This window comes from Herpailurus yagouaroundi, unplaced genomic scaffold (genome assembly GCF_014898765.1).
Source record: "Herpailurus yagouaroundi ecotype Mexico unplaced genomic scaffold, PumYag 166, whole genome shotgun sequence".
Classification (NCBI taxonomy): Eukaryota; Metazoa; Chordata; class Mammalia; order Carnivora; family Felidae; genus Herpailurus; species Herpailurus yagouaroundi.
The window spans coordinates 27,579,591-27,605,380 of NW_024412407.1; the positions used below are offsets into that span (position 1 = coordinate 27,579,591).

The following is a 25,790-nucleotide window of genomic DNA, read 5'->3' on the forward strand; positions in this document are numbered from 1 at the left end:
CAGGAAATGCATCTGAATTGTTTTCTTTAATAATAATATTTTATTTATCTAACTCTCTAACCTTTTAAATTAGTCAACTTTTCATCTGTTTCACATTACTCATAACCTGACCCACCCTGTGGTTTCAGTCTGTTTCTTCCTTCCTTCTTCCCTTTCTTCTGTACTCAAGCTTGGCTTTATGGTACATAATTTCAATTCTATACTTACTGGCCTCTTAACTTCCTTTACTCCCCTAACCAATTACTGAATCAAAATTGCCAATTCCAAATTCTAGATAAGCACATTTTTCTATTTATCTCCCTATTTTTCTATTTCTATTGAATATTTCTGGCACTAATTATACAATGGTATTTATGATCTTCTATAAAATTGTATCATCAAATCTTAGTCTAGCAATCAGTGCTATTCACCAATCTTTTTACTCACTTCCATTTCACCTTTTGTTTTTAACCTCAACAGTGACCATTTTTAACTTGTTTCATTCTACTGTGGTCTTCCAGCATGTCCCTGACCCATTTACTTTCTACTGACAAACTTAATTCTCCTCACTGAGAATGTGGTAGTCATTCCACACATATTCTCTTAACTTCTTACCTCAAAATTTCTTCAGATTTCAGGGGCGCCTGGGGGGCTCGGTTGGTTAAGCGTCCGACTTTAGCTCAGGTCATGATCTCACGGTCGGTGAGTTCGAGCCCCGCGTCAGGCTCTGTGCTGACAGCTCAGAGCCTGGAGCCTGTTTCAGATTCTGTGTCTCCCTCTCTCTCTGCCCCTCCCCTGTTCACACTCTGTGTCTCTCTCTGTCTCAAAAATAAATAAACGTTAAAAAAAAAATTTGGGGCGCCTGGGTGGCGCAGTCGGTTAAGCGTCCGACTTCAGCCAGGTCACGATCTCGCGGTCCGTGAGTTCGAGCTCTGCGTCGGGCTCTGGGCTGATGGCTCAGAGCCTGGAGCCTGTTTCCAATTCTGTGTCTCCCTCTCTCTCTGCCCCTCCCCCGTTCATGCTCTGTCTCTCTCTGTCCCAAAAATAAATAAATGTTGAAAAAATTTTAAAAAAAAATTTCTTCAGATTTCAATCAACTGTGCTTTTTCTAATGTGCCCACATGTCCTTCCTCATACAAAGAACACCCACATGAATAGACAAATACTTGTATAAATACGTGTAGACAATGTCATTTAATAAGGAGAAAGAGTTAAACAGCAAAACCATCCATTGGTGTCTGTATCTGCTGAATGGAGTGAGAATGTGTTTGTCTTGGACTTAGTACAGAGGTTAAACTTCTAGCAAAAAGCAAATAAGAAAATAAAAAAAAATAGAAAACAAGCAAATACAAAAAATACAAAAACAAACAAAACAACAACAACAACAACAACAACAAAATAAGTACAATAAAGACTTTTCCATTGCTTAAGCTCAGAAAACACAGAGGCAATCAGCCAGAGGACAGAGTGCTCAGACAGATAAATGAGCAAAAAACAAGGCAACCAAAAAAAGAGAGAGAGAGAGAGAGAGAGAGAGAGAGAGATACTGGTCATCCGGGGAAAATATTTAAAAAGTGGCAAGCTATTTTAGAAGTTTAGTTTTACTTTAAATTATTGAACTAAATAAGGACATGAATTTTTTGACAAATAAATCCGAAGACATGATATTATATTAGCTTTTGGAGTCAAGTATATTGAGGAAAAATAATGCCTTGTTATAAGAACTTGAGATAAAAAATTATCTGCAGTTAATAACAGAGAGGATAAATTTTTTTCCAAGAAGAAAAAAAATGATTATTTCAGTACAGATCAGTGTTGGTCATCATGGAAAATGTTTTGGATTGGAATTGGAAGTATCAGTATGAACCTGTGTTCAGTATCTATACATTTTCCTATATCTATATTACCTATCTTTACTTGTTGATATAAACATCTATTTCCTGGGAGTACATATGTATATATCTCTATCTTGGTTTGTAAATATTATTTTCCCCTAAAGAAATGGGGTTTCTTGGAGAAAAAGTTAACCCAAGAGCTGTTCCAGGGAGAATGAAAATGAGCCTAGAATATTTTCAAGAGCTAGAAAAAAAGGAAATGCCCAAACAATGATGGAGACATAGCCAAAAAATAGAGTAACCAGTTGGAAGGGATTTCTATTGGGAAATTTGAACATGAATATATATAATGAAGGCAATAGATTATAACTCATCAAATAAAATAAAACTCATGAGTCCATATTGAAGTAAATGAATAAATAAACATTGAGAGAAAAATGATAGCTCTTTTTTTTAATACCAGAATGCCTACTAATAAATTTAACAGGAATAAAGGGATTAGAAAATCATCAATGGATACTAAAACTAGAGTATCAAAATCTGAGGAGAAACAGGATATTTACACAGGTCTCAAAGTATCTCCACAGAAATTATTTACGAATTACAAAAGGAAAATAATAATTATATAGAAAAACTGGCAGCTATACTTTCACCAAGTGATCAAAACTAACATTTGCAAAATTGCAACAAGCTGACATCATGTGCCTCAAGATTATACGCCCTGAGGAGGACACATCACTTCGGTGGTATTCCTATCTAAAATGTGTAACCAGAACTTAATCAAGAAGAAACATCAGACAAACTCATTTTGAGAAATATTTTACAAAACAGCTAACTTATGCTCAAAAAAATTTCAAGGTCAGGAAATACTAAAAGAGGGAAAAAATGGAAAGAAAGAAACAAAAAGGAAAAAACTGAATAACTGTTTCTGATCAAAATAAACTAAGATATGACAATGAAATGCAGGGTATGGTGCTGGATTGGATCCTACATTATTAAAACAGAAAAGTTATAAGACCTTATTAGGACAACTGATGCAACTTGAATACAAACTATGGATTTGATAAGAATATTGAACTAATGTTAAATTCTCAGGCTTTGATAATTGTGTTCTGGTTATATAAAAGAGTATCTTTAAGAATATCTTTGTTTTTAGGAAATACACACAGATATCTTTAATAAGAAAGGATCACAGTATCTCCAATGTTTTCAAGCGGCTTAGGAGTGGGAAGGGAAGAACATATACACAAAGAGAATGAGAGAGAAAGAGGGGGTAGAGGAAAAGGGAGAGAATGTGGAAGCAAATGATGCAAAATGTAACTAACAGGTGAATATGAGTAAAAAGTATATGGAAATTCTGTATACTCTTGCAACTTTTCTCTATGTTTGAAGTTATACCAAAATAAACACTGCTAAAACAATACTGCTGCTTAAAGGAGCAGATCCAATAAATGAAACTGTTCATAAAAGCTCTGCTTTAACAGCATTCATTTCTGGTGGGGAGTGTTAGATCATAGGAATAGGTAAAAAGATAGACCAGTAGGTTGACTATTATGATATGTTCTGGCTAAGAACCATGGATTTTGGCAATATTTTGGCTTTTAGTCAATCACTGTGCAAAAGTGTTTTATTAGGTATTTTGTGTGCATAGATACATATGATGTCTATTTCCATATTTTCCAAGTGAGAACTTGACTGGACCAGTGTTCATCCATCTCTTTTGGCTTATATAAGATTCTTATTCTCCTTCACGATAATGCATAATCTTTTGAAAATTCTTATAAATTAAAAAAAAGCTTATTTCATAGTAGACAATTATGCCTAAATGTTTAATTTTATTTTTTTATTTTATGTTTTAGAGCGAGGGAGAGAGCATGTGTGGGGAAGAAGGGCAGAGGGAGAGTGAGAGAGAATTTTGAGAAGGCTCCACATTCAGTGCAGAGCCCAACATGGGGCTTGATCCCACAACCCTAGGATCATGACCTAAGCTGAAACCAAGAGCTACCCAGGTGCCCCTAAATGTTTAATTTTAAATTGATGTTGGTAGGCAATTATTAATTTTATTTAATTATAATATTTGGTAATATTAAGTATGAATGCAAATTTCTTTTCATGTACATCATATTAACAAAAGGTGTACACTCTTAATTTTAAACTAATATTGTGAGTAAATGTTTGATCTGTGAAGAAATAAATTCAAAAATGACATTATGTTGTCTTTGGCTGTGGGGAATCACATATGAAAATGTAGATTTTTGTGTTTATTATATTTCTTAAGGTATTTAAAAAGCTGATATGATGTTAGGAATTTCTATGCTTAGATTGTTTAAAAATTTTTTAAAAATCAGAAAAGTTAGTTTTATAATGCTTGACTTTTTTTCAAATTGAGGAAATAGGAGAATGGCTTTTAAGTTATTATTTGCAGATATGTCTCTGAGTGTGAAAAAAGACCATCTAGATTCAATTTTCCACCTATTATTCCTTTTCAAAATTGATTTTGGAACAAGGCCATAAGATACGGTCCTAGGTAAAATTTTTGATTAGATGAATGAAACTTAATGATGCAATGAAAGTAAACTTATGGGAAATTTATAACATTATTATTTTGGGGGGCACCTGGGTGACTTAGTCAATTAAGGGTCCGACTCTTGATTTTGGCTCAGGTCATGATCTCACAGTTCATGAGATCGAACACCACACTGGGCTCTGTGCTGATGGTGCAGAGACTCCTTGGCATTCTTTCTCCCTTTTTCTCTGCTCCTCCCCACTCTCTTTCTCTCTCTCAAAGTAAATAAATCAACTAAAAAAATTACTATTTTTTAATGCTCCTCATTAGGATAACCTAATATATAAATTTTATATATATATATATATATATATATATATATATATATATAACCTAAAATATAAATTTTAACATTAGTGCTTCTCAAGCTTCCTGTGGCCCATTCAGTGGCCCATTAGAAGTATAAATAAAAAAGCATACGGCCATGAATAAAGATAATTTAAAATTGTCTAATGACCCAAGCCACCATGCTGACAAATTCAGCTGAGGGGTAACTTGAAGGAGATGCCAGTCATGTGCACATTCATGTGACTGACACTAGCCCCCGAGCCTCTCTCTTGATATTTATTCAGGCCTCTAAACTGTTCCCTTTATGTAATTTAAACAAGTGTTTTACTTACTAATTCCAGAGTAGAAATAGGAATGGATACCTTCATGGCCTGTGCCAACATGCAGCCAGTGTGAAGTGCTAAGTAGTGAGCCCAGATACCTTCTAGCTCTTTCAGTGGCTTCAGTCAGGAAATTTATAAATGCATTGGGCTGAATAGCTAAAATAAATACCAAATAATCAAAGAGAAGGGAGAGAAAAGGAGACAAAATATATTAGTGAAAGCAAAATAATTAAAGAAATAAGAAAAAATAGAAGTAGTTAGGAATACAATATGAACATGAAGTAGAAGTGTGCTACATTCTTATTACATTAAAAAAATCAATTCCAAAGATGGGTGTTCTTTTTCTCTATTTTTTTAAATAAAAAAAGTATAACCATTCTTGTGGAAAACAGCACAGAAATTTCCAAAGTAAAAACAAAACAAAATCAACCATAACCCATCCAGAGAGAACTGCTTTTAAGATTCTGGTTTAGGTCTTTCAGTATTTTATCTAAATGAATACCACAATGAACACACACACACACACACACACACACCCCACACCCTAATGGAGAGGCAGCCTAGGTTAATAATCTCAAAGGCATACTGCTTGGATCTGAATCCTGGCTCTGACACTTACAAGCTATATGTCCTTGCACACATTACTTGACTTCTCTGTGCTTTAATTCCACATCCTTAAAGTTGGGATGATATTATTGATGTCATAGAGTTTTAGGAAAATTAAATGGATTGATATTTATAAAGCTTCTAGAGAGGGCCTACAATATAAAAATTATGTACAAAGTTTATATTTTTTTATTATCTCCAATTATATATAGTTTTACAAAAAATGGTATCATATTGTATATATAATAATAGATCTTGTGTTTTTCTAATCTGGTCATAGCCTTTAAGGAAAACTGCTTCTCCATGCTTTCTTTGTATGTTGGGGCCTTTGAGAGTGTCCAATAAATATCAATAAATACCAGATTTCCCCCATCCTAATTTGAGTCAATTGAAAAACAAGACAGAAAAGTATAACACACAGAGTCCAAAACATCACTTTTAGCACTTACCAAGCTGATAGGGAATGTGGCTTACTTCTGTTAGCACACTTTCTTACAGTTGACCTCCAAATAAATACGCTTTCCCAAGTAGTCTTTCAATCATATCAGCCATCTCACATGGACTAGGTGAGGTTACAGAGAGAGGATTTGTGTGTGAATTCTATCCACATAGAAGGAAATAATGAGAATAAGGAATAATAATAATGCTAGTCTTTTCCCTTTTTCTTATTCCACCATTGAAAGGTTTACTTCTGACTGTACTTTTAAAAATCTGGTTGTTGAAACATTCTAACAAAGCACTTAGTGGTAACTAAGAGTATATAGCTCAGTTCTCTTTGGACATTTTTCCTACATATAACTTAAATAAGAAAGCTGGATATGTACCTTTCTATGTGAAGATTTGGTGACTGAAACTGTGTTTACATAATATAAAAATAATTGATTGATGTATGAATCAGTTGAAAATCAGTTCATTTGATGACAAAGTCTCATGTCTTACTGGCTATCACATATAGATTGCAATGTCTACATATGTAAAGTTGAGAGCTGGCCAATTATGGAACTAGTTAAATCTCCTGAGTCTATTACTGAGAATTAAAAAGGCATTGAGGGGGCACCTGGGTGGCTCAGTCAGTTAAACATCTGACTCTTGATTTTGGCTCAGGTCATGATCTCATGGTTCATTAGTTTAAGCCCCTCATCAAGCTCTGCATAAATGGTGCAGAGCCTGCTTGGGATTCTCTCTCTCTCTCTCTCTCTCTCTCTCTTTCTCTCTCTCTCTGCTACCCTTCACTGCATGTTGATTATCCTCTAGCATCATATTACACTTTTATTACATATTATTTTAATTCTACTCCAACTGATTGTGGCTGTGTTGGTTATTTGTTTTTCTGCCTCCCATCCTCTGATCCTCTCTGTATCCTAAGAGACTGAATCTCCCAGGCACCCTTGCATCTGATTTCATGTTAGGTTGTCAGTGGCAAGTATTGGTGTGAGACTGGAATTGTTAAAATCAAAACAAACAAGATCAGCCTTGGAAATTCCTGGAGCAGAGAAAACCAGTTTACTCATTTAATTTAGCTTATTTTTTGCAAGACTAACTGGATGTGGGTTATTTCTTGCTTGTGCTTCTGGAAATCATAAGCAAAACTTAAACTATTTCCCAAAGTTGATATGAAATAACCACTGACCAATTCACTATCACTTAAGAAAATTCTAATATTCTGACCAACCATTGTGAAAATAAAACAGTCACTGTTTTCTTACTATGCTTAGATGCTTTATAATAATATACTCCTGAGCCACATTCCATGTTTTCGTTTGTGTGATAAATAAGCCCACTGACCCAATCAACAGAGTAACACAGAGACTCAGAGCACAGTGAAGTGAGGATTTAATCAACATTATTACAAGAGTGGGTGCCTGATGAACAGGCACACTTGGTACAGTTACAGCAGGCAATTTATCTCATAGCATGCAGGTCCCTCTCCTGATTCCTCATCGGCTGAGTACTATACAGGCTACAGCCTTACCTGGAAGTCACCTATGCCCGTGTAAGGCAAAAAGTAGTCTGATTGGAACAAATGTACATTCCTTGAGGTGATGCAGAGACTTCAGTTCTTTGGCGCATACTCATTGCAAAGCCCACGAAAAATAAGTGAAATGAAGAGGGGAAGAAGAACGGGGAAGTGAAGTGTCTAAGGGTTTGGGTTCCATTGCAGGGGAGTGGTTCGTACATATTCCCAATAGGTTGTAAGCTTATTATTAACTACACAGCACAGCTTTTATTTGGTATTTCTGAAAATTAATCATCTCACTTCTCACAGTTTTAGTGCTCCTGGTTTTGCAAACTATCTTTTTTTGGTCTGTGCACAGTAAACTTTTATTAATTACTACTCGAGTGATTCATTGGTCTTACTTCTGTTATTTCTGAACTTTTGACAGGAGTGTAAAGAGGAAAAAACAACCAGGGCATATCCACCCACTTTAGGTAGAGCCTCTGACAGTGGCTGTGTGTCCTTGAAGGACACCAGCTCCTGCAGCACAGCCTTTTTCCCTTTTTGATAACAGCGTTAGGCATGGGAATGACTTCCTACTGGTATATGGCTTTTTAACTCTTCTAATACCTTTATGACACTTTTCCATATTAAATTCCTTTACTGAACTACCTGTCATGAGCTCTGTTTTTCTGTCCGAACCTTGGCTGATACAAAGGTAGAGGTTATCTTGTGTGGATAGATTAAGGTAACCTGTACAAAATCACACAGCTAGTTTAACACCAGGTTTTCAAACCAGTTGTGCTTCACTTCAGAGCCCAAGTACTTAAACTGCTGTGCTGTATTCAAATGATATTCCAAATGAGTATTCAAATAAACAGTTTTCATGAATCACTTCTTCCCATTACTTAGTTCAAATTGTCTGCATTATGGCACTAACTAGCTATGAGTACCATTTAATTGTCTATCCCCCCCAACCCCAATAGCTTATGAGATCTCTTGAGAGCAAGAACATATGTTATTCATCTTTGTATCCCTAGCACCAACTACTGTGCTTGGAATGTAGTAGAGTCTTAATAAATATTTGGGGAATGAATGAATAATAATCATTGCCATTTATAGAGTAACTGTTTCATTCCAACAACAAAGCTAGGGATCTTATGTAAATTTTATAACTCAATCTTCATTAACAATCTTGCAAGATAGGCATAAATAGTCCAACATCATTGTTAAGGAAAAATAGGCTCAAGAGATTAAATAACTCACAACTAAACTAGGATTAGCTAAATGGGCTTCATGTCTTGACATTTTTACCATATCTAGCTGCCTCTACTAATGTGAATGGACAAATACATATATCAATGGTTTGGGGGGGGAAGTAAACATTTTATTTGGGGAGCTTTATAAACAGACAAAATATTATGTCTACGAGAAAAAGGAGCAGCTCAGTATTTACTTGCCATAATTAAACGAAGGAACACATTTTTGTATCCAAAGTTATGTCTATGAAGGCAAAAGGAAAAGAAGAATTGGAGTAATAATCTAAATAAATGAAACAGTTAATATGACAAGTGTGGAAAGTGTTAGCTATTCCCATAATTATCTAGTCATTCTCTAGAATAACTTGGCATGAGGCAACACTGGTGATATTTACAATCAGTTCTCCTAAAGATTTAGAAGTCAGGTTTCAGTTTTACTTTTTCCACATATTGGTCTATTACCCAGAGTTAGACAGTATGTTACCCAAAGTAACACGGTAGGTATTTTTATTTCTGGATTGCTAATGGAAGCTTTTGTTTGTGTTTTTGTATGTTCTATTTTTCACTTTGCCTGGTGAAATCCATGTATGAGTCTATGACCCAGTTAAGTTTCTACCCTACTTTGTCTGCAGTCATGCATTTCTTGTACCTCCTCTGCATGTAGGAAGGAAAATATAACTATATTTATGATGCTGATTTGCAGAACCCATTATCTTATTTTTTGATTTCTGATGGAAATGAACTAATAGAAGAAAAATAATTTGTTAGGCATCATACAAAGAGTTATTGTTGCTTCCACACATGCCTGATTGGCACTACTTGTGCTATTGGTTGAAATTATTTCAGCTGGACACCACCAAGAGGCTGTTCTCTTCTTGCAGGGCTAGTAGGAACCATTTGAAGATTCTGAAAATAAACAACTTTCATAAGATTTTTGCTGGTGCAGCCTTCTCTTTTTTTTTTTTCCCCCGGGGAAAGGATGTTCTCCTAAGTCTTCTTCATGTATGTATTGCTAGTTTTGTCATGATAAAGGAAAGCCTTTATTTTCTTAATAGTATAGAATAATGTAAAATTAAATGTATACATGTTTCTTCAGTGATTTATAGTAATAAAAAACTGTGTCTAGATGCTTAACATTGGGGGGAAAGCACAAACAGGACCATTTATTCATTTTGTAAAAATTGCACTCTTTTGTGACTGAAACATATCATTAAGGGCTGACAACCAAGGGGTGCCAAAACCCCCAGGGTGTTGCTATTCAATGGTTATACAATTTCAGTCATGCAAGATGAAAAAGTTCTAGAGATGCAAATACCAAAAATGTGCATTTAGTTAATTCTACACTGTGCCTTTACCACAACTAAAAAACAATACAAAAACAAAAGCCCCCAGAGTCATGACCACTAGGCATGGAAGACACTCAACCACATTTGTATGAGAACACATACTAAAGAATTACCTGCTTTCATTTGAATGCTGAGAAGGAGTTAGTGAAAGAAAATGCTTCTCCACTTAATAAAACTCAAGCAAGTTGTTTTCATTAACAGTAATGATTGATGGGGATTTATTGGTGACACTGTAGTCCCAGGAGCAGAAGTCACCATGTAAACAACACTGTGCTAACAAAAAGGGACTGTTCACATGGCTGGCACTTGCAGGGCCATGAGATATGAAGAAACAACAAGTGCATTCCCTGATTCGGAGCCACGGTGCTCAAAAGTGATGGTGACATTAACCATTGGATTTCACGAATTTTGTTAAACAAACAGAATAAATTTTATTCATTCCTTTATTTATTTTCCTTCATTAAAAGTTGTAAACATATCTGAAAAGCCAAATAACTTTTAGGGAAAGTTTACTATTAACTCAATCACATTTAATTTCTTCCAAGTGCGTAGCTTCACACACTACCTCTTACCCCAGTCAAGACAACTGTTTATAGAACTTCTCTCAAGATAGTAAACACATTTCAAACAAATCTTTGAGGCATGGTGATAAAACCTGCTCAAGATGGTTACATAGTATCACAACGCATAGAAAGAACTACAGAATTCCCCTTTGTAGTGACTTTCTGTGTCACTGACTCCACCTTCTATGTCCTGTGGCTGCATAGGAAAATAGGCATTTAGAACAGTCATGACTTTAGCCACTAAAGAGTAAAGCCAACTTTGACATGGAAGAGGAATAAGTTTTCTCCCTCTTGTACTGTTTCATTGGGTGACCATAATTGGGCTCAGATATTAGCAAGGAGAACAGAAGGAAAAAAGACAGAGGAAAGACCAGATTCTAAATCATGAGAAGGAAGGAACGAGAGCAGCTGAGAGGTTTATAATACAGGTATAAAATAAAAAGCAGGTATAATACAAATGAGAACCAAAGAATAGCAGTTCCCATTCTTTCGAAAAATTAACCCTATCTATTGGTTTTTCCAAAACTAGGGCCATGTACTTGTTCTATAGTTAAGGTGATTTGGCATTTTAGGTGGGGGATTTCAGCATGAGTTCATGTGTATGCCATTCAGATTTGCCAAGATTGTCTCTAATAATTTTCATGTATGATCTATGAATTTCTCACCTCTTACATACCAAACAATTTGTATTTGATCTGATGCTATTCAGTTCTATTCCACTGTGTTTTATTTAAAAGTTTTATGTTTTTCAATAAAAATAGAATTTCCTTGGGATCTGGGTCCAAGTACTTTCCACAGAGACTCATTAACTAGGTTATAACTAGTTTCTGTTGTCTATAAGACAGCCTATCTGTCTTAAACACTGCTGAAATCTTGTGATTAGCACTATGTCTGGTACATAGCAGACATATTTGTTGTCTGTGAGAGAATGAGTAAAGAAAACTAAGTTCATACATAATTGTTTAGACTGTTGCCGATTCAGCAAATGTATAGAGGTAAGACAATTAAGTTTTGGAAAATGGGAATCATTGAGGATCACTTGTTAAATGGATTTTGTTCAGAGGATTTTAATAAATGAACATTGAAGATACTACTAAAATATCATTCTGGCAACCTGAAGTGGATTTATGAAAATAAATATTGTCAGAGTGAAACACTTTAGTTTGGGGGTAAAATAGTGCCCTAGTTTCAAGACACAAATAGACAAAATCTTTGAGAAGGGGTTAGTAGAATTTAATAGAGTTTAACTCATCTTCTTGTTTTACATATAAAAATGTGTGCCTATGTATTATATACAAGTACACATATATCTGTATTTATTACATATGTAGGCATATCACTCTCCACTTATATATTTGGTCTTCTTATACACCTCACATTCTAACTTGCAACTGTAGGATTCTTTTCCAGATCACAGAATTATTTGTTATTTTTACTTAGACTATTTCCATGATTAAAATTCCATATCTCCCCAGGTTTCCTTGAATCAGCAGTGCCCCAGAAAGTGTTTCCCTTCCTGAGACTCCAGGGAAGTCTTGGAACGCAAAGAACTTGAAGAGGGAGCCTGGCCAAATAGAGATTTTTGAGCCTTGGTAGGCTTGCTGAAGCAGATTTTTAGCACAAACACAAATCAAAGTCTTTGTGTTCTTAAAAGCAGCATTTTCATGTAAGTCCAAAAAGCTCACTTTGGTTCTATTTGTTTTGGCTAAAGAAATGAAAACCTTTGTTTTAACCACGTGGTCATTATTTTGCAAGGGGACCATAGCAAATTATTATAATATCTTTAATCTAGCTAAAGACTAACTAAAGTTATTTGATGTAACTTTCTCAGTGGAAAATTAGCAACTAAATCTTCTCTAACATCATTATTTTCTAGATCTGAATAAAAGCTTCTAAGGTATTTTTGTAATACAGTAGAATCTGATTGTTACTCAGATTCTATATTTTCTTCAAAAGAATGACGACTTATGATTTTGCCAGTTAACAGATTTTTGTCTTCTTAAAAGGATGAACTAAGAAATTTCAAGCTTTGAAACATAAATATTTGGAACACTCAGAAGAACAACATGGCAGAAAATGAGAAAAGAATTAAAACCCATAGAATAAGATGTCTTTCCAAGATGAAGGTATGGACTTTTGTGTGTATGGATATATGTATGTGTACTTTTTTTTTTTTTTTTTTAGTTTAGAGTTTGTAAAGTTGCTCACATGAAGTGCTTTAATGTTAATGTCACATTACCTAATATATTGATAATTTCTTGCTTTAATTAAGTTGGTTTTATAACTGAGGGTTAAACAGGGCTACTGATTCAGGTAATTTAATCAGAAATGATTTTGAGGAACTTAAATGGAAGACAAGTTCTTAAAAGTTTTCAGGCGATAATATGTTACAATAGGATTTGATTTTCTGGATAAAACGGCCAATTTAATGTTCACTCTTTTGGGGTTTTTAGTCCAGAGGAGTGTGGGGGTCTCACCTAGAAAATGGTTCATTGTACAGAAATGCTTTGTTGGTCTGTTTGTAACGATTAATTCACAATGACCTAGTAAAACAAATATTTACTTCAAGCTTTGGCAACATATCAACCATTGTCTGTAAGAATAATGCCCATTTTGTTAGCTGTTTCTGGTACTCTTGACCATTTCAGAACAAATTCTTTTTGTATAGCTTCAAAGCCATTTGCCTTCAAAGAAAATTTTAATTTGTTTTAAACCAAGGGATCTGGATATTTGTCTTGATTCTAAAGCTAGTGACTGCAAGTGGTTTTTAGGCTAATGTCACCAATATTCTCCTTATCAAAGTTTGTTTTCTCTTCATACATGTGTAGGGAAAATCTATACATGTGCATAAAAGTGGAGAATGATGATTTAGATCTAGCAAGCTACATTTGCCTGAAATGCTGTATTAATTATTTATTTAAAAAATTCCCCTTACAAAAAAAAAAAATTCCCCTTAAATTATCCCTCAATTCTCATGCCCTTATCCTAAAACTGAATGGTTAAAAATAAGGATCTAGGCTCAGGCTCCCCGTGTTCATGCCTAGGTTCAACTGCTTTCTTGCCATATGACCTTGGACAAGTTGTTCTTTGTGATTGCTTCAGCTTTCTGATTTGAAAAAGGTAATAACAAAACTCCTATTTCATAGGATTTTTTCCTTTTTACATACTTGGAAAATGACTAGAATATTATATACATTCTATAAATATTAGCTATTATTATTAATAGCACTATATTTTCACTAACTGGAATTTAAATAAAAACTTGGAAGTAAAAAATTAGTATTAATAGCATTTGTGTATAAAAGTCAAGTGTCATTTATTTAAGAAAAGGTTTTAATGTAATATTTGCTTACTTAGGGGTTTGACAAGATTAGATATTGATGTTCACATTATGGTAAAATGTTGCAAGGACAAATTTATCAGGTAAATTGGGAAGCAACTGCTTAATAGCCAGATTTTTTTTTTTTTTTGGCTTCTCTAAACTTAAAAATATGCATGTTAAGCAAAATTCTTTTTTTTTTTCAGTAGATAATCACATGGTTTATTTAAACTTGAGAATAACTGGATACTCTTCATTTTTTATTATTTCTCAAAGCTCAGTAGCTCCTAAACTTTTAACTTGCGCCCTTATGGTAGTAAATTTTAAGCAAAATTCTTAAAAAAGCATCAGTGGACTGTCCTCAGTAAGTTTGCTTCAAACTCTGTGGCATGATTGTTAACAGCTAGTAGAACTAGCTTCACAAGTATAGAGGTTATTTCGTACTAGACATGAGTCAGAATAGCCACTGATTGCTTTTACGTTGTGGCTAGAACCAAACAGTTTAGGTAACCCATCTAGGTGTTTTAGGAAAGAACACTGGGGCCATGATTCTTCTAGTGTCTGTTCTTAAAATATTAAATAAAATAAATTATACCCCCAAATATGATTTGTACGTTATTTGGTAGACCTTGCTTTTAAATATAAAACCTGAAGGGGCACCTACGTGGCTCTGTCGGTTAAGCGTCCTGCTTCAGCTCAGGTCATGATCTCGTGGTTTGTGGGTTCGAGACCCACATCAGGCTCTGTGCAAACAGCTCAGAGCCTGGAGCCTGCTTGGGATTCTGTGCCTCCCTCTCTCTCTGCCCCTCCCCTACTCATGATCTCTCTCTCTCTCTCTCTCTCTCTCTCTCTCTTTCAGAAATAAACACTTAAAATTAAAATTAAATATAAAACCATATGAATTTTTTTATTCTCAATAATGTGCTCTGCAAAGATTTATAGTGTGGAGACAGTTTCTACAAATGGCATTTACTATAAAAGAATAAACAGAGATATAGCCATATAATGGTTTAGCTCATATTGAGCTTCATATTTAAATTTCTCAGGACTTTTTCCACATAAATTTCTATTCAGATTTCTCCAAATGAATTGGTACAGCCAATTCATCTCAGTTGTATTTAATTCTATTACATTTCATCTTATATTCAGCTTACTTTCAGCTCTGACCACTTCTTCAAGATGTTTTTGAATACTTATTCTGTTATTAATTCAGCAAACCTGTATTAAGTGCCTAGACACCAATGATCTAAAGATAAATAATATATTTATCCCATATTTGAATTGTTCACAGTACAGTGAAGGAGGCATCCAAGTACATACATAAAGTGCACGGCGATAAGGGCTATAATAGAGGCAGTACACAGTAGGATGAGAAGGTAGAGTGAGTGGTCAAGGCTACTTGGGGAGCAGAACAACAAGTCTCCACGATAGAAATGATGATAGAGTTGACTTTTAAAAATTGAGTATATATTTATCATATACACAAGAGGAAGAAAAGTATTACAAGTGGAATACCATCCTGTAAAATACACTGAGATGTAAAATGGCATGGTGAATTAAAGAAACTTTAAGTAGAACATTATGTATAGGAATAAACAGCAGGAATGTTATTGACATATAGATGAAACATGGTTTGCCATCTAAAAAAGTATAAGAAGTTGAGAAGTCATTAAAAGTCATAAAAAAAGAGTTGAGAAGTCATTAAAACATTTTAAGAAGTGAAATCACATGCCAGTTATGGTGGCAGGTGGAGGGAGTTTAGGTGTGGACAAGACTACAGGCAACTAAGGAATGCTGACAATTGTCTCATCTAAACTGTTTGTACATTTGAGGGATTTCAGCATTTGGGTGATAGGGAAAGCTATGGGAATATATAAGATTTCCTAAGGAGAGCATAGATAGCACAGAGTAGAGGGTGCAAGACAAATCCTGAACGAGCTGGCCAAAGAGAAGACTGAATAGAAAGATGCTAGCAGGTAAGTGGACATATAGGTGTGTGGGGGGGGGGGGGGGGTGGAGGGTGGGAACCTCAGGAAGAAAAGAGAGATTAATGGAGTCAAATGACCCAGAGACATCAGAAAAGCTGAGAACTGAGATGTATCTATTGAATTTGGAACTCAGGAAGTTGTTTTTGACCTTTAATGGAGTAGCTTCAGGAGAGGCTAAACAGTAGGAAAGTAAAGGGTGAATGGAAAGTTAAACAGTCTAGGCAATAAACTTAGACTGTTCTTCCAAACATCCTGTTGGTAGCTGGAATTGCAACCATCAGGGGGTAGGGAAAAATACCATATATATATATACACGTATATCACACACACACACACACACACACACACACACACACACACACATATATATATGAAGACAGAAGTATTTTAAATACATTTATAAATTAGTAGAGAGGTGGTAAAGAGTGTGAGGTTGAAAATAGAGGAGAGAGTAGTAGTTGATGAATCAAGATTTCAAATGGGAAGAATGGATTCAAAAGCATGGGTAGAGGGATTTTATTGTACTGGAGAAGGGACACCTATCCTTCTAAGGTAGGAAGGGAATTAGAGAGGCAGAGATGGGGGAAAGTTTGATGGTGATGTTGCTGAGATCATTTGCTGGTCATGAAGACCACATGACTGGTTCAAAGACTGAGAAATAGAAAAGATTGTGAATAACTGTGAAGGGAATGTACAAGGTGCAATATAAATTGTGGGGTTGGTTTAAGATTGAGAATTTGGAAGATGAAGGGGTGAGGATTTTACAGATTTGAGTCTGCTGGCTAGAGAGTAGATTGAATGGTCTCTAGGATGGAAGTTTCATCAGGAAACATCTTTAAGTAAGACCAAGGAAAAAGTCCTTTGGCCTAGGGTTGGAAAACCACCATTCAGGATGGCCTAAATCTATTTATCTCTATTGTGTATTTACTTAACTATGCTATCACTTAGTATACAATACTCCTTTGCCAAATCTTCTACTAAAATCTAAGTCTGCTTCTTCCTAATTTAATAAAACTGTCAAAATTGCGACTTTTCCACATTTTCAGTAAAACCATACTAGCTTTTGGTGATCACAATGGTTCTGTTTGTTAAGTTGTCCTTGGTTTTTGTTATGGATCACATCAACCTGACTGTCCTCTAAAACTGTATCAGTAAGTAGGAAATGTGATTCAATATATAGAAATTTATTGTATTCATACTTGTTTCTTATAGCAAATGCCTGTTCCATTTATAAACATTTTTATAATGGTTTATAATTACTTTATATTTTATTACAATATATATAATATTGTTTTAAATTTTTTTTTTTTTTTCAACGTTTATTTATTTTTGGGACAGAGAGAGACAGAGCATGAATGGGGGAGGGGCAGAGAGAGAGGGAGACACGGAATCGGAAACAGGCTCCAGGCTCTGAGCCATCAGCCCAGAGCCCGCCGCGGGGCTCGAACTCCCGGACCGCGAGATCGTGACCTGGCTGAAGTCGGACGCTTTACCGACTGCGCCACCCAGGCGCCCCCCTATATAATATTGTTTTAAATAAATAAACTGGTAGTGAGCAGCAATCTAATGTTGCATAATTTGCATATTACTTTGGAGACACCTTGAACAAATTTGCTACAGAAATAATGTCTGTGTAATGCTGTGTTCCTTTTTTATCATATATGTATTTCTTGCACTACAAATGGCAGTGTAGTGTTGAAGATCTATTTAAAAGCTATCTCTTATTTATAATGACTGTTTCTGCATATGTAAAAGAGGTACCTATAAAATAATGAAGCTACAATTACCCACAAAATTCAATATTACTAATCAGTCCTATTTTGAGTTTTCAGAGACAACATGGCATGAAAGACCAGATGAAAAGACTGCATTAAAAGTTTCTTGCAAATTTAAGGGTTACTTATGTTGGAGATGATCAGTCTTGTGTTAGAAGAAATTTTGTCAACAAATGGCAAATATACAATTTAAAAATAATTTTTTTCTATGTTTTCTTATATTCTTTTCTCCCTAGATGTTTCTGTTGGCAATAACATGTGCATTTGTATCCAAAACACTATCTGGATCTTATATGAATTCCATGCTCACACAAATAGAGAGACAATTCAACATTCCTACATCTCTAGTTGGATTTATTAACGGGAGCTTTGAGATTGGTATGAATTATTTTTGTATTACTCCTTTTTATATTTTATCTATAAAGCTAGTCTGAATTTTATTCTCCTCATTTGCAATTTTAGGCCATCTAATTTGACTGAATAATATGTTTTCCAAAATGGATGAATAGCCTTGCTAACTTTGGATTATGCTTAGAAACAATTCATTTATATATTATCTCCCAAATAACACCTAAGTATTGCCACATATCCCACCACTGGACTTTTTATTCTAATAGTTTTTTGGTTAGCTAGGATAAGTAGCAGAGTATTTAAACTTTTTAAATTTAATCTATCATTTGAGAATTCTTAAAAGCTCTATCTTCCTATTTAGAAGACATATGTCATGGAAAACAAAAGAATCTGTTTTCCAAAGGAAACATGAATATTTTTATTTTCCTGCTGTTTCTGGGAGGTTAACAATTCTTCTAAGTGCAGAAGGAAGAAGAAACTGTTTTTCGCATCTCCCTGAATTTATTTCAGAAACAGACTCTAGGAAGGAATAAAGTCTGTTCTTACTCTCTGAATTTTGTGGAGGACTGGGAAGATGTGAACATAGGGGAGGACTGAGGAAGAGAAAGATTTCTCTTGTAAACAAAGCTACATAGAAATACGAATGCCATTCTTTTACAGCTTTAGAGTGACTTCTATTTCCTCCAAGGTGAATTTTGCTTTCAATATACTTAATATCTGGAAGAAAAATCAGGATTGAGGGGAGGCAAAACTGAAACAGGTGATGCTTGATTGTATATTCTAGCACTTAACTCCCTGAAACTAAACTCGGCACCACCTGTGTGCTGGATCCTGGTGATGGAGTTAGATACAACTCTTTATATAGCCCTGCCTAGACTGTGCTCACAGTCAAATGGAGGGCATAGAGACACAATAATAATTTTAATTGAATGCAGTACATTTGGTGACATAGATAGATGCAAGGTCCTATAGAAACACACAGCAGGGACATAGCCTTACTGAAGGAAGATCTTGACAGATGAGTAAAAAGTTGTCTAGGTGAAGAAACAGGGTTAGATGAGCGTGAAGGGAATTCCAATAGAAAAAGAAGGATAAGGGTGAGTCAGAATAGTAATTTGTGTGGGGAGTAACATTCAGCCCAATATTGTTGACTCACAAAGCTTATGTGGGAATTATTAAGATATGAGTCTGGAGAAATGGGCAGGGGTGAGAAATGAAATATGGTTGGTCTTCTGTGCTTATTACGGCACTTGCATGAAATAAAAACTATAACAGTAAAAAGGGAAAAAAAGGTAAAAAGAAACCCAGTTTTATTTGAATAAAGTTACCAAAATATTAAAACAACCTGCCATATAATAATATTTGTGCTTGCCAACACACTAAATATAATATCTACCCTAATTTTGAAGTAATGAGTAGTGTCAATATTTTGAGGTATCCACAACAATGTAATGTCATATGCAAATATCTATAACTTTTATTGGTGACAATCTGTGACAAAATCATAGGTACTGTTAAGGCTACCATAGTTTGCGTCTACTCTCAGTATCAAAGAAAATGCTAACATAACTTTAATTATAAGTTAGTGAAAATAAAGATGCATTTTTTTTTCTCACTCAAGATCATAGAACCCCTGATTTCTATCCATGGACTCCATGGCTATTTGTTTATATATGGCAGGTTAGGCAGACCTATTTAAAACAAAGGTCAGATGGGGTGCCTGGATGACTCAGCCAGTTGAGCCTCTGACTTGGGCTCAAGTCATGATCTTGCAGTTTGTGAGTTTGAGCCCCACATTGGACTTGCTGCTATCAGCACAGAACTTGCTTCAGATCTTCTGTCCTCTCCACCCCCTGTCCCTCCTCCACTCCTACTCGAGCTCTCTCTCTCTAAGATAAATAAAATATTAAAAAAAATTAAAACAAAGGTCAAATTTGCTTTCTAGCAGGGCCATGCTTGTGGCTGTGTTGGAGACAGATTTGAAGGTGGCCAGCCAGCCAGAGAGGAATCTAGCATGGCAAAAGCACAAGAGAGAGCTATCTGGATCTGAGTCACAGATCATGCTGGTAGGAATAGAAAGAAGAGAGTGACCTAAGAAATATTTAGGAGTTAAATTCCTGAGAACTTAGTAACAGATTGGATGTGGTGGATGAGAAAAGTAGACATCCCCAGATTTACAGCTTGGGTAGTAGAGTGGATAATGGGGAAGGGGGACAAGATTGTGGTAGTGGCTAGGGGAATGATGATGAGTTCTGTTTAGGAAAATTGTGGTAGTAGCAGTGAGATTTTGAGTAGTGATGTCCATGTTGCAGTTATAGGAGTTGGAAGCATTGGAGGAACTGTCTGAGCTGGAGGAACTGATTAGTGAGTAAACAGGTGGTTGTTAAAACTAGAGAACAGATGAGGCTATTTAAGAAGAGGGTATACGGTGACAAATACCATAGGCAGAGTGCATCCTTGAGGTACACCAATATTTCATGAACAGGTGGAAGAAAGTAACCCACGAAAGTGTTAAGAGAAGAAATAGAGAATTAAGAGGGGAAACAGGAGAGAAGGTATAGATACCAAGGGAGTACAAGTTCCCAAAATAAAAATTTCTCAACGGTCTCAAAAGCATTAAAAAATAGATAAGGATAGAAAAATATTCCCTGGGTTTTATGAGATAATTGATGATCTTTGCCAGGGCATGTTTAGCTGAATCGTGGATATACAAGCTAGGAGGCAGAGAGAGAGAGAGAGAGAGAGAGAGAGAGAGAGAGAGAGCAGTGACTTTGGGAAAGAACAAGAGGGAAAGAAGTGGAATCTGCATCAGTTTGGAGAGAAACTAGAGAACATCTGTAATTAAAATGCATCAGAGAGGGAGACACTTAACATATACAAGAGAGATTATAATTAGTGGAGTAAGTTGTTGGAGGGAATGGAAGTGCCCAGGTTGTGCGTTAGTCTGTGGATGGTAGGATGGGCACCACAACCTCTGAAACAGAAGGAAAGTGGTAAGGCCATAACCTCGGAACTGGACTGCCCCAAATTTCTTGACAAAGTGGAAAGTATTAACTATGGAAAGTGAGTGGTGATAGGTGGCTTGAGAGCAATGATGCAGATCTGAAATAATCGCTGAAGAGAAAAGGAGAGGTAATTTACAGATGCCAATAAATGTATTACTTTGCTTACCTTTCCTCAGTAATGTTTATAGATAGCGTTCTCCATACCCTTGACAAAATCTTATCTGTCCTTTCCTATTCCCTTTCATGGTAATTATTTTATTGACAGAGAAATGCAATTTGAAATATCAGCTTACCCTTATGTGGAGTGAAGTCTCTTCCTTTCTTCTCCTTTCAAAAATGGATATGGATTTCAAACTGTGGCTTTCTAGAGATGATACTGTCAACATGGATGGCTTTGATGATGGGAATTTTAGAGACTTAGGTAGGACAAGGTGGTTGCACTTGGTGAGGCACTGTCCATATAAAATAATGTAGGCACTGACATTTCTTCTACTTACAAGGCAGACTAGAGAGAAACAGATATGGAAAGAAAAGTTTTCAAAATATACATTACTACATAGAAAACTATTAACAAATTGAGGGAAAGTTTTTAAAACTTTTATAATTCTTGAGCTCATCATAGAGGTTTTCCTTATGCACAATAAGATCAGGGAAAATATTGATTACTGAATTTAAGATGTATGATATGAGAACTTCCTCATGTGTTTGGTTCTTTTGACCCTTTACACCATAGTTATCAAGGACCTGTTCATCAGAATGAGGCCTCCCCAATTAGTTTCTTTATCCTTAAACTTCATTCTAAGACATGTGGATAAATTTTTCATTGAATTATTTACTCCTCAACGCAAGTGTTATTTCTAAAACTCAGTGGAGAAGTGGGTATCTACTCTTTTTTACTTCTAAGGAGAGAAAAACAAACATAGATCTCTGGCTTGATTATATTGACCAATACAAAGTTATATCTAAACAATGAGTTATAAAACATATATATATATCTGAATTTGACTTTTGCTTCTCTTTTCCGACATAGGAAAACATTATAATATTCTCTGGAGCAGGAATGGAGGGAAAGACCAGAGGTGACACATCTAAGACTAGATAATAACACACAGAGTCTTTAACATCTCTCAGAACTATCCTTCAATCCCTTCTACTCACTTCTCTTCTGCTGTTCTCTTTAACCATTGGGGTTCCACAGATACCTGTTTGTGTATTTGTCGACATTGTAAAACAGTCCTTCTTCAAGGCAAGAATTGTGTCTTATTCATTTATTGTTTCATGCATCCCTAGTACCAGTTCTAGTATTTGGAATAGGTTTTCTAAAAGAAATGCTAGATAGTAAATGATTGAATGAAGATAAGATATTGTTCATGCTTAATTGAAATATTCATTTCAATATCAATTTTTTCCTAGGAAATCTTTTGTTGATTATCTTTGTGAGTTATTTTGGAACCAAATTACATAGACCTATACTGATTGGTGTTGGATGTGTGGTTATGGGTCTAGGGTGTTTCTTACAATCTCTACCTCATTTCCTCATGGAGCGGTAAGTACTCAAGTTTCTGATTATTTCATAGATTCAACTTTGGACTGTATGGAATGAAACTTGAAATTTCCTTTCTAGGAGTAAAGTTTCCTAAAAGCACAGAACACTGCAATGGGAACTGGAAGATGCAGATTCCATTCCACTGGTCCACTGTGCTCTTGGCTGCCTCACTTCATTTATATAGTCATATTTTGTCCATATATGAAATAGAGATTTGGGATTTTATGGAGTGAAGTATGATGAAATGATTTTTAGGACCAGGCAAAATTATCATATTGCACAAAGAGTTGTCCCCTGCCCCTTCACCATTGTCCATATTACTGGTTTTGAAGAGAAGTTACTTGCAATTCTTTTAGTTCTTTCTTCTTCAATTTGCCTCCATAGTTCTAAGTAAATATTTAACCTTTTAGTTTTTAATACTTTCATGTTATGTCATATATGTTGATATCTTACTATAAAATTATATTCACTATTTCCATGTGGACGATTATGTAAGTATCTTTCACCACTGAACCATGCTATTATTTTCTTTTAATATTTTTCATTTTTTATTGGACTTCATAATTGCTCCTTTTTTATTTGATTCATTTTCTTTTTATCTCTCACTAATCATCAGCAAACTCTCCACTGGCAGGGCAACATCTCAAAATACTCATACATATCACAAGTTTTCATTTCTGCCTTAGAGATATCTCTATGTCACCAATTCTCCATTTTCAGTCTGAACTGGAATCTCCTTAGGCTTGGTGCATGGCTCCTTCCTGGAAATTTTTCCTCACCATTATCCTTGGGAATTTGCTTTGCCTCTTTCCTGTATTCAGTTAACTTAGATCCTGGATATCATATCTTCTACTTTTTTACTCACTCCTTTTTTTGGAAAACATAATCTAATAGGTTTCTGAGAAAAAGTGTAAGAGACATAAAAATTTTAAGACCTTGAACATTTGGAATTCTACTCTCACACCTGATTAATATTCTGGCTGATACAAAATTCTAGGTTGGAAATATTTTCCTACGGATTTTGAAGACATTGTTCCAAAGTTTTCTAGTTTACAGTAGTACTGTTGAGAATCTTGTGCCACTCTAATCCCCATGACCAGTTCCTTTTCTCTGGGAGCTATTGGGATTTTCTTTTAAGCTACAGAGTCTGGATTCATGATAATTGTCTTAGTATAAATCCTTTTCCTCCATCATGCTAGGTGTATTCAATCTGGGCATTTGGAGAATTTGTATTGTTTCTTTGATAATATGCCCCCTCCCCATTTTCTCTTTCTAGAACTTCTACTGCTTGAATTCTGCATATCCTGTTATATATTTCTCATCATTTTCTCCAATTTTCTATTTTCTTGTCTTTTTGTTACTTTTTGGGAGATTTCTTTAACTTTATCTTCTAAAGCACTGAATTAATTTCTAACTTTTGCTATCCCATTTTTAATTCCCAAGGACTCTTTTGTTCTTTGTATCTTTTGAAGGAATATTTTGTTCTTCTTTCAAGAATATGATGTCTTTTTCCAACTAAATTTGTTCATCTATCTTCTTTGTCTCTGCCTTCTCTGAGTGTATAATTTTTATTTGTCTCTGTCTTTACTATTATAGGCTTTCCTCATATATCTGGTGGTTCTTGGTTATATATACATATTTAAGAGAGAGGAATAACACAAGCTACCTGGAACTTCTGTGTATGTAAGACTTAATTAATGGAAAATTTCTTTGTAGGGTGATTGTACATGGCCTGGCTGTGTATTAAGTGACTCATAACTGCCCATAAACTATCTTAGGCAGGGATTCTCCAATCTGTTTTCCAGGAGGTAGAAGCTTGGTTACCAGCACATGGGAGTGCAAATCTCACTTTTCAGTATATGGATTTTTTAAACCTAATATCCCCAGTTTTTAGTATATCTTCCCTATCCTCAGTGTGTTTATTCAGACTCTAGAGTCAAAAGCCATATTCAGTTGAAATGACAGAGGATGTCTAAAAAGGCTTAACTGCTCCTTATACATACTTGAAAGCAATCCCCTTTTTGGACCATGCATCCTCTCACCTTTAGAAGTATCTTCTTTCTTGACTGAAGCTTTCCAGGGATGTGTGGCATGTGTTCAGTTGCTCTCGTACAGGCAATTACTCAGTTTTATGTTTCTCATATCTACTAATTCAGTGATCATTCATTTATCTACTTTTCCATTTTCAAAATCCTACTAAACTCTCTCTTCTTGTCAGATCTTCCCTTTTCTTTATCCTCATGGCATTATGTCTTTTCCTTTTCTATTTTAAAATCCAGTTACTGCCATTTTGCTGATGTTTTGGGAATGAATGGACATGTGATGTGCTATTGGGTTTTAAGTCAATAATCTAAATGAAAAAGATATTTTAGCTCTCAGATATTTCTGAAGGGATCAGAGGCATCAAGACAAAGAATATCTACTGTTCTTTTATTTCCTATCATATCCTATCCTGTTCAAGACAAGGTTGAGTAATATTCAGCAATTTTGTCATTTCTTTCTATACTCTGCCAAAGGTATTATTATTTATTTTGTCTGAAGCTTCCATGTCTCATGGGACCATGGGTGTGGAAACAGAAGCCTTAGTCCACAGTTCACAGCCAAACTCTATGGGTATGACTGGGCAGTGTTTCTAAGGGGAAGGTATTTTAACCATTTTTATTATGTTCTGTAACATATTAATTAGGACTCTTGGTGACATCCAAGTATAACACTCTTGAGCTCATTTGAAACTCAGAAAGGCAAGTTTTCTTTTGGCTTTCTCTTATCTAATAGAAATATAGAAACCAATCCAGTGTAATTTCTAACAAAGAGAGACTTGGCTGGACATATTTCCTCCATTGCTGCAGCATATAATTTACTTTCTGAGAAAGGGCATGTGGATCTTCTGGTAATATGCCTAAGATAAATGGTCACAGTTTATTAACACTTTTGTTTTCATGAGAAGAGAAAAAGTCATTAAATTGTGCTGTCACAGTGTTTAAGATTCTTCTAAGGTCTCTCATGATGGGTAAATGCTTTGTTTCTTTTAGAGGGTTAATGAACAGGTGAAAGAATTATTGTTTGGATTCTCAGAAAGTGAGAGTATATTTCTTATTAGGAAAC

At 35.1% G+C, this 25,790-nt stretch overlaps 1 protein-coding gene and 1 long non-coding RNA gene across 12 annotated transcripts in view; one reads left to right on the forward strand and one right to left on the reverse strand.

The window, feature by feature from the left end:
- The window catches only part of LOC121038847 (uncharacterized), an 8,445-nt gene extending 2,259 nt beyond the window's left edge, over nucleotides 1–6,186 (reverse strand). Inside the window, exons 1-2 of the long non-coding RNA XR_005794533.1 lie at nucleotides 6,047–6,186; nucleotides 5,031–5,147 (exon numbers count right to left, since the gene is read on the reverse strand). This is a non-coding gene — a long non-coding RNA (uncharacterized LOC121038847). The remainder of the gene's footprint in view (nucleotides 1–5,030; nucleotides 5,148–6,046) is intronic.
- SLCO1A2 (solute carrier organic anion transporter family member 1A2) overlaps nucleotides 1–25,790 on the forward strand; it is a 132,275-nt gene that overhangs the window by 60,740 nt on the left and 45,745 nt on the right. For 7 of the 11 annotated variants that reach the window (XM_040488723.1, XM_040488731.1, XM_040488729.1 and 4 more), the window contains exons 2-6: nucleotides 9,674–9,794; nucleotides 12,177–12,367; nucleotides 12,708–12,827; nucleotides 18,020–18,161; nucleotides 22,553–22,685. In XM_040488723.1, the coding sequence (XP_040344657.1) occupies nucleotides 12,768–12,827; nucleotides 18,020–18,161; nucleotides 22,553–22,685 (335 nt within the window). In that variant the 5' untranslated portion in view covers nucleotides 9,674–9,794; nucleotides 12,177–12,367; nucleotides 12,708–12,767. Of the gene's footprint in view, nucleotides 1–9,673; nucleotides 9,795–12,176; nucleotides 12,368–12,470; nucleotides 12,599–12,707; nucleotides 12,828–13,751; nucleotides 13,822–18,019; nucleotides 18,162–22,552; nucleotides 22,686–24,190; nucleotides 24,369–25,790 lie in introns of those variants that run through there. The other 4 variants (XM_040488726.1, XM_040488724.1, XM_040488727.1 and 1 more) reach the window with 4 other exon arrangements.